Below are 14,323 nucleotides of genomic sequence, written 5' to 3' on the forward strand. Positions count from 1 at the left end.
TCACACTCACGCACACGCTCACTCACTCACTCACTCACACACACACTCGCACGCACACGCACACACACTCGCACGCACGCACACACACTCGCACACACACACACACACTCGCACACACTCGCACACACACTCGCACACTCTCACACACACACACGTGAGACTCTGTCCTGGTTTGTCCGCCGCATCACGTGTCCAGCTTTCTAATATGAAAAGCTCTCACCTTGATTAATTGGAACTTGATGCTGGAATATCAGCTGATGTCTGTGATGACAGACGATCTGTTTGACCGAGTTTAGGGTACTGCAGATCATTGTGCAGACAGGAAGCCAGAATGAAATAAATTAATAATTAAATTAGGGATGCACCGAAATGAAAATTCTTGGCTGAAGCCGAACAAAATGAAACACTGGGCTGAAGGCCGAATACCGAACACGGTTTTTCAAATGTTTTCCCCCATGTAGGCCTATTTTGTAGGCTTATTATTGCATAAATTAAATAGCCAAAATGTGCTTTTTACTGTTTTGTCCTGCTGTTCAAATAAAAAAAATCAATTACAAAACACAATTTAAAAATATTTACTTAACACTGAACATTTTTTTTTAACATTCTAGCAGACATTATACCAACAAAGCACAATTTAACTTAAAATTAATAAGTTAGTAAAATAATATTTTTTGGCCATTTTTGAGACTTGAATCAGGCATGTATTTTTTACTGTACAAATAAAGGCAGCCTTGCTGAGTAGAAGATAATTCTTTTAAAACATTAGAAAATATTACAGATCCCAATTTGAACACTGAATGTTATTAATGTATTAATAGAGTTGTTGTAGGGTAATTATTATCATTATTATTGTCTTTTTTATTTTATTTTACAGAACAACAGTAAAATTACAATACTATCATTTATGAATGTCGATGGAGTTCTTGCTTCTCTCAGCTTTTATTTTGGCAGAAACCCACAGGAAGACCTCAGTGCTTCTTTTTGTTGACAGCATGCAGATTTATAAATTATTCTCATTATGAATTTGGGAGGATGTTTGTCGCACGTATCACATTGTCACATGCCTTTAAAAAAAATCACAAAAATGTTACTGAGCAACTGACGAGTAACACATTTCAGCACAGATTTTCCTCGCGCTTCGGACTTTGAACCCTGGCGCCGCGAGCTTGTGCAGCGCTGTCAGAATACATGCAATTCGTGCATGCATTAGAAAATACAACATTCTGCAGTTTATTTACTAATCGTTTGAGGTAATTTCGCGATTTCAGTCATCATTCAGTAGCCTAACCACCAGCATCAGCCACCTCTTCATCTCATCTGAGACGTGATGCAGCACTAAACAGTCTCTCACTGTCAGTGCTTTGTGCTTGTAATGATTTCTGCGTCTTTCTTTGATAGATTTAAATACTTTCACACTGCCGACATGTTTGCTGCATTAGTGCGTGCTCTATTTGATCGTGTTAGTCATTGTTCGGTACATATTATTCGGCCTTTTCACTTATTCGGCCGAACACCGAAAGAGATTTTTTTGCTATTTTCGGCCGAATAATTTCGGTTGCCGAACATTCGGTGCATCCCTAAATTAAATAAATAAATGCAACATCACTGGCATGTTTAAGGCAATTTATTGATAATTGGCAATTAATCAATAATATGGGTTCAAACTGCGTACAACAACTGACTCTGAATTGTGTCAACCACACATTTGGAAATTTACTATTTAAAGGGATAGTTCACCCAAAAATGAAAATTATCATTAATAACTCACCCTCCTGTTGTTCCAAACCCGTAAGACCCGTGTCAGCTGTGCCACGCAGATACGCTGTTTACGTCGTTTACGCTTTGATTTGAACGTAAACAGCGTATCCTCGTGGCACAGCTGACACAGAACAGCATACGCAATTTACGTTCAGTGGATATTCTCCAAAATGGCACTACAGGGTGATGCGGAGGAGACGAACTGTTGAATAAAGTGTTTTGTTTTTTTTCTTTTCTGCACAAAAAGTATTCTCGTAGATTTGTAAATTACGGTTGAACCCCTGATGTCACATATGGACTATTTTACCGATGTCCATGCTACATTTCTGGACCTTGATCATGTTAGGACCCTTGCTGTCTTTGCAGGGTCAGAAAGCTTTTGGATTTCATCAAAAATATCTTAGTTTGTGTTCTGAAGATGAACGAAGGTCTAACGGGTTTGGAACCACATGAGGGTCAGTAATTAATGACAGAATTTTCATTTTTGGGTGAACTGTCCTTTTAAACCTCCCATGTTATTATCTACTGACACCGTTGCAGACTGGTTTGGATCAAATTACAAATATTAGAGTGCTTGTTTGCAATTTTGAAACACTGAAAATCTTACCAAAGCAAACTAAGCATAAATGTTATTTTTTATAACCAGTGGCTTGCTAAAAACATTACCGATGTTAATGCTTTGCTCTCTGAGAACATGAGGACTGCTAAACTGAACTGACTGAGGAGTAAAGGACAAGAGCACTGGCATGCTTGTGAAGAGTTGTGTGTGTTTTTCAGAAATTCCTGGATGAGCTTCACGATCACGGGCAGCTGCACTCCATGTCTGCCTGGATGGAGATGTACCCGACCGTCAGCGCTGATATCCGCTTCAACAACATGCTGGGCCAGCCAGGTCTCTCTCTCTCTCTCTCTCTCTCTCTCTCTCTCTCGCACAAACACTCAGAGCGTGGCAGGCTTTGATGCTGATGAATAATACATGTAAAAGGGTCCTGTCCTCATTTCTGACGCTGTCTCCATTTCACCAGTACACTCTGTGAACTCCACATGACTGTGATACGTCAGCACTTAAATATATTATCCTATGATTAAGTCTACATTACTTAGCAGAATAGTTGCTTATTGTATATCATAATTATGATGAGTTGCTTTACAATATTGGTGTTTAAGTTGCTCAGTCGTGTTATGCTTTGTGTATATATATATATTTTTTAGGCTCCACCCCTCTGGACTTATTCAAGTTTTACGTGGAGGATCTGAAAGCTCGTTATCATGATGAGAAGAGAATCATTAAAGACATCCTGAAGGTGAGCGAGAGACTGTGACGGTCAGTGTTTCACATCAGATCAGTGCTGAAGCCCTTGATGAAATGTGTGTGTGTGTGTTTGTGCAGGATAAGGGCTTACTGGTGGAGATCAACACGGGTTTCGAGGAGTTTGGCTCAGTGATCAGCTCAGATAAACGCGCCACAACGCTGGATGCAGGAAACATCAAACTGGCCTTCAACAGTGTAAGCAGACTGCCCTGCTCTTATTTATACTCTTATTCAAATTAAAGGCAAAACGTTATGCTTTCCATCTGACATGAAGGCTGTGAAAGGTTTATTTGCACATAATAGAAAAAAGGGTTGACCCTGGGATTGAATACTTGGTAACCTAAGGACAAGAGAAAGGACGTAGGTGAGTGTGTCATTGAGTTATGAGGCTGTAACTCATGTACTACTAAACTAATTACAGCATAAGTATTTTAATGCAGGAAACTTGTTGGTTGGTGGAAGAACAAACATCAATAACAAAGAAACATTATTATGGCAAATAAAAGGAAAATATGGAAGAGAAAATCATAAAGACTGGGATATCTAAATGTTGAAAAAGCAAACTTAATGTACCAATGCACTAGTGCTGGGCGGTATACCGGTTCATACCGAATACCGGTGTTTATTTTTGTTATGATATGAATTTTTAAATGCACTACAATGCACTACTCAAGAGTTAGGGTTAGATTAAAAAATACTTTTATTCGGCAAGTGTGCAGTAATAGAAAGTGACAGTAAATACATGTATAATGTTACAAAATATTTTTCAAATAAATGCTATTCTTTTGAACTTTCTTTTCATTAAAGGATACTGAAAAGGTTTCCGGAGTACCATTATTAACAATTGAGCACTAATAATAATTGAGAACCAAATCAGCATATTAGAATGGTTTCTGAAGTGTGACGCTTATGACTGGAGTAATGATGCTGAAAATTCAGCTTTGCCATGACATAAAATCTACACTTAAATATATTCACATAGATACTTATTTCAAACACACACAAAAACGTATTCCTATCCACCTTTTTTTTGTCGTAAAAATGGGCGCAGCCATTTGTAAATTCTGTGGGTCTGGCTTCCGGTCTCATCTGCGTCCACTCCGTCCAGCTATTTTTAGCTGAACAAAACAGTTTGTTTTGCTGCTTGATATTGAAAGTTGGTGTGTCTTATATTATTTTAATGTATTATCTTATTTATAAACACACTGGTTTGTAGTGCAAACAGTTTTACCATTTACTGCACGTTGTTATTCTCCTCGTTATTTACTTATAGCGGGTAATAAACCGGAAGTCTCACCCATAGGCTTACTTCCGCGTTGAAGAAAAAGGTGGATTCTTAATGAGCTTTTGACCGGTAGTGCAGATTAGTGCACATATACTTTTAGCTTAAAGATATGGTTCTATGGATGGCTATGTCTGTTTATATATCATAAATGTTAAACTTCATGTAAAACATACCTCAGATTGTAAAACAAAGTCGAAAACAAAGGAGCAGTAGAATTAAAATCGGTCAAAAGGAAATTAGAGGAGGAAGTACAAACGCAAAATTAGTTAAAATTATATCAGTTAATGGGATATAAAACAACTTATTTTTAAGGCCTTCTGTTGAAATCCCCAGTTGTCAACAGTGAGTAGGTAGCGGATTCGGTCTGGTTCTGTTAAGCTGATTTTATTTTTGCAGAATGTTTAGTTTGGCTTTTTTAGTTCCATTTTGTAACGCACTTGCGTGCAGTTTGTCCGTGTGAGTTGCTGCTTTTGTATAACCATTCAAATCAGTTGCTTATGACATTTCAGCTTGAATTCTGTCTTTACTTTTGTAGACTTTAGAAATGATAGTCAGCTCACTAGAGTTTGGAGCGGAGCACAAGAGTGTTAGTTTGTATTTACTGATTAATGACTTGTGTTTGATGTCTTTGTGCTGGTTCTGTGTTTTTTAGTTGCTGGAGAAAGCTGAAGCACGTGAGAGGGAGAGAGAGAAGGAGGAGGCCAGGAAGATGAAGAGGAAGGAGGCGGTGTTCAAGAGCATGCTGAAACAGGCCACGCCTCCTCTGGAGCCTGAGGCCACTTGGGAGGGAGTATGTCATGCTATTACAATAAATATCAATGACTATATAATGACTATTAACTAGACTGGGTCCTCATGACGTGTTCTCTTCTTCTACTGATCTGGTGTGAATGATGTGTGTTGGTGCTGACTCAGGTACGAGAGCGGTTCCTAAAAGAGGCTGCGTTTGAGGACATCACGCTGGAGTCGGAGAGGAAGAGGATATTCAAAGACTTCATGCATGTGCTAGAGGTATGATAGAATTATGAAAATTTTTACAAGGCATTTTTTAAGCAACCAGGGCTGTGTTTCCCAAAAGCATCATAAGCTTGAGTACATAGTAGACCAGTGTTAATTTCGTCAACGAAGACGACGACGAAAAATATTCGTTAACAAACATTTTTTCTGTGACTAAGACGAGACGATGACGAGCTAAAACTAATATCTGATGATAAAAACTATGACAAAATGTATGCCGCGTCTTCGTTAATTGGATAGCAATCGGATGAGGGGCGTTTCCATATCTAGTCTCAGTATGGCAGCCGCAGTGGATGGATAGACTACCAAAACGCGAACGAGCGATCTGAAACAATGGCCTCAGCACCCGAAGGGTTAGGTATAAGGTGACCAGACGTCCCGTTTTTCCCGGGAGTCACAATTCGTTGTCAATTAACTTAAAGTTAGTGAAGGCGGGATAGGCGGAATCGCGCTGATAGAAGTTCTCTCGCACGCTCCACTTCTTCAGTTCTCATATACAGCGCGCGATCAGTTCTCAGCGCTCAAATACACACACAGCAGTCCAAATGTCTATGGTGTAGAGTATCTACATACAGTCGGTTATGGATTAAGTGAACGTAAACAGGTGGATGAAAACTGGACGCGTGTTAGTATTACATGCATGCCTTCCATCTTAAAGGGACAGCATTCCTAATTAAGTACCTATCCATGTCATTAATGTTAACCAACAAAAGATGTTAAATAAATATGTTAAGTAAACCTACTGTATCTGAAAAATGAGTTTAATTTGTATCTCTTTCGTATTTGTCTTATTGCCTTATTCTGCTTCTTTTTCAAAAATTATAAATATTATAAATTATATATATTATATTATGAACAACTATAATTTGTATACATTGCTCCCTTTTCACTACTGTTAAAGGATAGTTCACACAAAAATGAAAATTGTCATAATTTATTCAAGTTTTTCCAATCCTTGATTCAAATGTCTCATAAGCTTAATTGATTTGGTCTAAAGAGAGAAGAATTAATGACTATTTTTGTTTGAAGACTACATATAAAATAGCTACCAAAATAAATGTTGATAACTGCAGTTTGACTAAAAGTTGACAAATGTAATGACTTTTCGTCGACTAAAACTATGAAAGACTCAAAAGACTAAAATGTGACTAAGACTATTAAGCATTTTCATCTCAAGATAAAGACAGACTAAATAAAAAATGCCTGTCAAAATTAACACTGTAGTAGACCCATTGAAGCCAATGGAGCTACCATCAACTTGGGCTTACGATGCTTTTGAGAAACGCAGCCCAGTTTCATATTTAAAATAATTGATTCAGGGCTGGGTGTGTATTCATGTTCAGTAATTCGACATTTCAGAATTTTTCCTTTTATACCACATGTACCAGAGTTTGTCTTGTGACCTGCAAAGTTTTTGTATCTTAACTCTTTTAAAAGTAAATTAAACTTGGAAAGCCTTTCAGCTGATCAGAATCGGGTATCCAGTAACGCAGTGGTCATGTCTGTGATCTCTCTCTACAGCACGAGTGTCAACATCATCATTCAAAGACTAAAAAACACTCGAAGAAATCCAAGAAACACCACAGAAAACGTTCCCGATCTCGATCAGTGAGTACTTCCTCTAGCCATCTCATTTCATACCTGCAAACTCATCGGCTTTTGCCAAAATCTGCCATTCTGACATTGAAACTTTTCTGAAGACAGTCGGTTCTCTTCAGAGATACATTCATATAAAGTCCCACACATGGCCATTTCAATGGCTTTTTTATTTTCTTCTTCATAACTACTGTATAATGCCTAATACAATGCAGCACTGCTTTATGTACCGGGGTACCTGCTGTATTTCTGCATTCCCATATGCTTCACCTACTGTCAGAGAATGAATATGCATTTTTCAAAGCAGCTTCACAGTAATAAACTGGAGAATAAAAGAATCAATGATGCAAACTTCATTACATATGAGACAAATCCAAATGATGCTGTAAAGCAGCTCTAAAAAGTCATTATTCAGCTGCAGGCAGTTCAGTGTTGATTCAGTTCAATAGCTGTTCAATTACTGTGTAAAGTTCATCAATTATGAAACATTCAATTAAGCTTTTAGCAGCTCTATAGAAGGCAATGGTGTCGTTATTCTGCTCGACTCCGTTCAATGTTGATTCAATTTAGATCAACAGCAATGTTTCGGAACTGTCAGTTTTGAAACTTATTCGAAGACAGTAGTTTCCTCATCCATCTCAATTCAGTGCAAGTTTTGTTCTTATTAGGGTTGGGCCGATAGACGATGCCATCGTCCATCGCCGATGTCTGATAGACATCACGATGTTGAGCCGGCATCGTGATCCACCCCCACCCATACCCCCCGCAATCCGCCGCATCCCAATACCGTGTTCGGAAAGAAAATTACGTGTATACGGAACCCCTAAAGGGAATTAATATGAGATGGGAGGAAAATATATATATTTCAATATTTTCCCTCGCAGTTATATCATTGGGTAATGATAGGCAAACTTCTTTTGTATGCACGAACATTTTAGTTTCACTTTCGAGATTCGCGATCGCACATACTCTGTTTATACTATGGAGCGGCAGTACTTACCACACATTTTACAAGATTATAGGGTCGTTCCAAACAAAAGTGATCAACTGAATCCCTTCACGAAGGGCACTTCCAGAAGTCTGTTAGCGAAGGGAACTTGCGATGGTCACTTCACGGAAGTGATTTCCGTTTGTGATCATGTGATGCATTAAAGGATACTGAAAAAAAATGGTTTCCGGAGTACCATTATTAACACTTGAGCACTAATAATAATTGAGAACCAAATCAGCATATTAGAATGGTTTCTGAAGTGTGACACTTATGACTGGAGTAATGATGCTGAAACTTCAGCTTTGCCATGACATAAAATCTACACTTAAATATATTGACATAGATACTTATTTCAAACACACAAAAAAACGTATTTCTATCCACCCTTTTCTTGTCGTAAAAATGGGCGCAGCCATTTGTAAATTCTATGGGTCTGGCTTCCGGTCTCATCTGCGTCCACTCCGTCCAGCTATTTTTAGCTGAACAAAACAGTTCGTTTTGTTGCTTGTTATTGAAAGTTGGTGTGTCTTATCATATTATTTTAATGTATTATCTTAATTATAAACACACTGGTTTGTAGTGCAAACAGTTTTACCATTTACTGCACGTTGTTATTCTCCTCGTTATTTACTTATAGCGGGTAATAAACCGGAAGTCTCACCCATAGGCTTACTTCCGCGTTGAAGAAAAAGGTGGATTCTCAATGAGCTTTTGACCGGTAGTGCAGATTATGTGCACATATACATTAGTGCACATATACTTTTAGCTTAAAGATATGGTTCTATGGATGGCTATGTCTGTTTATATATCATAAATGTTAAACTTCATGTAAAACATACCTCAGATTGTAAAACCACACTTACCACACATTTTACAAGATTATAGGGTCGTTCCAAATGAAAGTGATCAACTGAATCCCTTCACGAAGGGCCCTTCCAGAAGTCTGTTAGCGAAGGGAACATGCGATGGTCACTTCACGGAAGTGATTTCCGTTTGTGATCATGTGATGCATTTTAAAGCAAAGTTGGGGTTGATTTCGACTTCACATACAAACGTAAGTAGAATAGACTGATTAAATTTGTCTTTATTTTAATGTGATACAAAATATTGTTTGTCAGTGATAGATATATTATTTAAGACGGTAGTGTAAGCAAGTTTAAGCACGTTTAGTTTGAAAAAGTTTAATCTTAAATAAGACTGAGACCATATAAAAAAAATTATAATAATAATGAGCAGAAATATTTATTTGCAACAATTGATGGAGTGCAGAATGCTACACGCATGCACAGCGTTGTCAAGGTAACATCTGGTCAGTCATCCCTTCGAAGGGATTAGGGCATATGCTCACTTCCGTTTGGAATTCGCCCTATATGTTTTTCAGTGGTGCTGAGGATCTGCAAATCATTCGCCATCGTCCTCAGTCATCTCTCCTTACTCTTGTTTATGTGGTAAGTGAAATTTTATGTACTGTAATGTAATAGGCAACCGTTACACCGTGTTTACACCGGACGAAACCGTTGTCGTGTCGCGCCCTCCGCTCCGCATCAGCTAAAGTCTGTCTACACTGGATGCGACAAGGCGACTGTTGAAAATCATTTGAAATTTGTGTCAGCACGTCATAAATAGAACGCTGCAGCAGTTTACTGTTGGGGATTTGTCGTGACGCGCCACGCCGCATCCAGTATTGACAGCATCACTGATTATAATGAGTTCTATAAACTGATCTATATATAATGAATCTCTATTATAGATCAGTGGTTCTATAGTATTTTGTTGCGCCGCTTGCGTCTGGTGTAGACACGGTGTTAGAAATCGTTATTTGTTTTCCGTGCCTTATAAGGATTCACGCTTCGGGCACACCCCCTAACTACACCCCACCCCGCCCCCGCAGATGTCATCATCCATCGCAATGTTTCACTGTAGACATCGTCCGATGCCAATTTTGTAGACATCGTCAAACCCTAGTTCTTATCCAAGTCAGACCAATTACAGGTGCATCTCAATAAATTAGAATGTCGTGGAAAATTTCATTTATTTCAGTAATTCTAATTTATTGAGATGCACCTGTATATACCGTATAAAACAATCATTTCGAATCTTTCCTTCTCTTAGAAAATGGTTTAAAGTTAAAATGTGAGGTTTGTTTATATACTTTTTGTCTGTTTTTGTCTTGTACTATTTGAACTGTAAAATTAGTTAAAATTATCATTTTACAGTTAAGGGTGTTACCATAAACTGTTATGTTTTGAAACAACGTTACTGCCTAAAGAATGTGTAGTTCTGTTCTAATATTAGAACTTTCTGAATAGATTTCATATTCTAATTCCAATACATTTTGTAGAAGACTTTAAAAAGTAGGCCTAATAAGGGAATTATTTGTATTATGATCCAGTCTGGAGTCGTCAAGTCACCTTCATTTATATAGCGCTTTTAAAAATACAGATTGTGCCAAAGCAGCTTTACAGTATCAAATAGGAAAATAGTGTGGAAGGTTGATCCATGCTGCAGCAAAGTTAGATTGTGCGGAGGACTCATCTGGTTCCTGTGGTCTTGTCCCAATGACCGTATAGGAGACAAAGTCTTCACTAGGGATCTGTCTCTGGGGCTCATCTAGTTGTTCTGGTCTCCGCTGACTCTTCTTACGATTTAACAAGTACATTGTGTGTTATTGGAAATGTTCCCAGTTCTCGTTGACCTAATTAATGCAGCCTAAAAATCCTTTAACTGGTTTGAGTAATAGAAATGTGTTAGTGTGTTATGTGTAAGCCAGGTTAAAGAGATGGGTCTTTAATCTAGATTTAAACTGACAGAGTGTGTCTGCCTCCCGAACAGTGTTAGGTAGATTATTCCAGAGTTTGGGCGCTAAATAGGAAAAGAATCTGCCGCCCGCAGTTGATTTTGATATTCGAGTCCGGCGGCCGCACGCGCTCCCCGGTCCGGGGCGCGAGGGGCGGCGGCTTCTTTCAGCTGCTTCGTCCTTCTCTCTGCCCACGGCGCTTGAAGGGACAGGACGGCCTGGCATCCTTGCCCGACGGCCATGTAACGAGTGCGATTCTCGTCCGGACTGCGGGTCCGGCAGCTCACGACTCTGGCGGCACAACCATAACTTCAGGCGAGCAGGCTCAGAAGTTGGGAATACGTTGGAAGTCACCACTCCTGAATGAGTTCGCGCGAGAGAATGTAATCTTTTAGTTTTTCGTCAGTTTGAACAATCCGGATAAGCGCAAGTAAGTACCATTTTGATTAGCCGTTGTACCTACAATGACTGTGCACTGTGTAAACAATGAGTAACGTATACGCGCGAGAGATCACTTCCGGCGCTTGCGTAAACTACGCCAGAGCGCGTACACACCTCACGCACCGGATGCCGTGCGCGCGCCCAAAGACAGTTGGACATAGTAGTGTATTAGAGGTAAAAAAAATGCACAAGACTAGATAATGATCTGAGATGTCATCGCTTTGCTGCAGAATTTCAACACCGTTAACATCAATTCCACGTGACAGTATTAAATCTAGAGTATGATTTCGACAATGAGTTGGACCTGACACTGACACTGACCCAATGGAGTTCAGAATGTCTATGAATGCTAATCCCAATGCATTTTTATCATCAACAACATGGATATTAAAATCACCAACAATTAAGACTTTATCTGCAGCCAGCACTAACTCTGATAGAAAATCAGCAAATTATTTAATAAAGCCTGTATACAGTAGCCAGTACAAACATCATAGGGGATTTATCATTAACACTCTTTTTCTCTCGATAATGTTATATGAAGCACCATTACTTCAAACGAGTTATACTTGAAGCCCGCCCTCTGAGAAATGCTGAAAATATTGTAGCAACACCTCCCCCTTTACCTTTTGGACGCGGCTCATGTTTATAACTGGGGATTTGAGGTATGCATTTACTCAAGACTCACTCTCACTCATCCTCCTAAACTGTGTCCTGTGTGTTTGTTCACGGAAGGGCTCGGAGTCAGAGGATGATGAGTATCACTCGAAGAAGAAGAAACGCTCAGCTTCTAAATCTCCATCCGAGCACTCGTCCTCTGGGGAATCTGGTCAGTGACGTTTAGGATCGATATCAGTGTCCTGCACAACACATCAATACTGAATACATCATGACCGTTTAACAGCAGTCTCTCAATGATCATCTGATCTTGATCTTTACAGAGAGGAGTTGCAAGAAATCTAAGAAACACAAGAAGAAGGGAAAGAAAAGACGACACAAATCAGTGAGTAGCGAACGACTCAAAACTCTCTAATACTTTTTCCTTGTGCATTTGATGAGGAATCTGACTTACTAAATAACCTGCAATAATATCCAAGTGCTGTGACAAGTTTTTTTTATTTTTTTTTTTATAAAATAAATAAAAAGAAAACAAGTAGATAGAATAGGGGGAAAAAAGAATATGGAACGCTCGTGTTAGAGGGTCTTTTTTAAATAAAAATAAAACTAGTAAAAAAAAAAAAAGAGAGAATGCTAGTGTTAGAGGGTCATTTTTTAATAAATAAAAAGAAAACAAGTAGTTAGGATAGAAATAGAATCAAGTGTAAGAGGGTCAAGTGTTTAAATAGAGTTAGAATAGAGAGTGCTAGAGTTAGAGGATCAAATGAAGATGGAATGCGGCGGGGACCAGTGTAGTCGGACTCGGAACAAATCTCTCATGAGGTATTAGTTTGTATCAGTTTGTAATGACTTGGACAAAATAAGTTACAATGCTTCTCACAGTGGTTCCCAAAACATTGCTGAAAAAGCTGTTGGACACCGTCTGTTACATGCCTTCTGTTGTCTAATTGACCTATCGGTAAGCCCCGCCCCCCTTAGTTACTGTTGCTCACTCGGACAAACAAACAGAGTTGCTCACTGTCTTACAATGACAGCTGTCAGTGAAAACCTTCTTCCGAGGTGTTTCTGATACACTTGGGACACAGATGGACCTTCAAGTGGGACTTAAATATGCAATGGAGGGATATATAAAAGATATTAAAATATGTAAAAATACAGATCACAATGCAAATGGGAGAATTATGTTACGGTCGTCACGATCGCCATGACAACATGCGGGATCAACACCGTTCATATACCGCAGAGTAAGATTAAATTAATTTACATTTAACAAGATTATTATGGAGAGGCACTCTAATATAGACCTTCGATTGTGTTTTTGAATTTCACTGCATAGTACATGACGTGAGAACAGTTCGCTATTTAGGTTTGTACGTTAACATGGACTCACTAACTTTAACGCTAACGTTAGCTAGTTTTAGCCAGAGATACCTTGCTGAAGCACAAGATGACATTAATGTTCTGCTTGAGCAGATGAAAAGTGTAACTTAATGAGAGTATGACAATCAGAAAATTAACGTTTTCGTCTTCATTGTGATTGTGGTTGAATGCTTAGGAACATTTTGCTCTGTTTTGGTTGGATTTAGAAAATGGAATAAAATAAATTACATCCACTCTCAGGATAACTGGAATCAGTGTTACAAGCACATCGTTTTTTCAATTTTTATAGCATAAACACCATTAAAGCAGCACTATGTAACTTTTAGCGCTCTAGCGGTTAATAAACAGAACTGCACACTAGAGCCCGACCGATATGGGTTTTTTGGGGCCGATATCGATATCGGACCCATATTTGGGAGTAAAAAAAAAAAATTTTTTGCCAGATATTCTTTGTGTATATTATAGTACAGTACCAGTCAAAAGTTTGGACACTTTCCCATTCGTGTGTCCAAACATTTGACTGGTACTATATATAGAATACAGTATATACATAAACAGAATATATATACATCACCACATTTGAGTGATCATTGCAAAAAATGTGTTTATCAAACACGTATAATGACGTGACAAAGATACGTAATGATGGAGGCAGGGCATTTAACAATTTAACAATAAACTTTATTCAAAATGAGTCTGACATCAGTGCACTGAACAGTAAAGTTGAAGTTTATTCAACTTTAATTCAATTCAATTTCATTCAACTTTAATCCGTTTAAGTTTTTCACTTTGGAACATTCATTCACGGATTTGCACTACTGTCTTCACACACAGACAGAACTTACTAGAGAAATGTGAAGTGTGACATAATTTACCTCTGTAAATAAATATAAATTCACGTCTCGCGCACTTTAATGCCCTTTGAATGCAACGTGTACGTTCCCTTGGAACTGGAATCATGGCTGAATATTATGTGAAGTCCACTTCGCAGGGCACTTACGGTCGAATAAGACAACGCTTGAATGCTGCTGCCTGAACAAGAGACCTCCTAATTGAAGTGAAAGTGTTGGCTGGTGTCACTATCTCGCGAACGCGCCGGCGGATCTCCACCAAATTCAGGGGATC

General features: G+C 38.6%; 1 protein-coding gene across 1 annotated transcript in view; it reads left to right on the forward strand.

The window, feature by feature from the left end:
• Positions 1–14,323, forward strand: part of LOC107734484 (pre-mRNA-processing factor 40 homolog A) — a 37,360-nt gene that overhangs the window by 20,378 nt on the left and 2,659 nt on the right. Inside the window, exons 16-23 of the mRNA XM_016546457.1 lie at positions 2,539–2,653; positions 2,974–3,065; positions 3,152–3,268; positions 5,011–5,148; positions 5,274–5,369; positions 6,897–6,983; positions 11,936–12,029; positions 12,142–12,203. Coding sequence (XP_016401943.1) covers positions 2,539–2,653; positions 2,974–3,065; positions 3,152–3,268; positions 5,011–5,148; positions 5,274–5,369; positions 6,897–6,983; positions 11,936–12,029; positions 12,142–12,203 — 801 coding nt within the window. The remainder of the gene's footprint in view (positions 1–2,538; positions 2,654–2,973; positions 3,066–3,151; positions 3,269–5,010; positions 5,149–5,273; positions 5,370–6,896; positions 6,984–11,935; positions 12,030–12,141; positions 12,204–14,323) is intronic.

The sequence above is a fragment of the Sinocyclocheilus rhinocerous genome, unplaced genomic scaffold (assembly GCF_001515625.1).
Source record: "Sinocyclocheilus rhinocerous isolate Xijiao unplaced genomic scaffold, SAMN03320098_v1.1 scaffold340, whole genome shotgun sequence".
Taxonomy (NCBI): Eukaryota; Metazoa; Chordata; class Actinopteri; order Cypriniformes; family Cyprinidae; genus Sinocyclocheilus; species Sinocyclocheilus rhinocerous.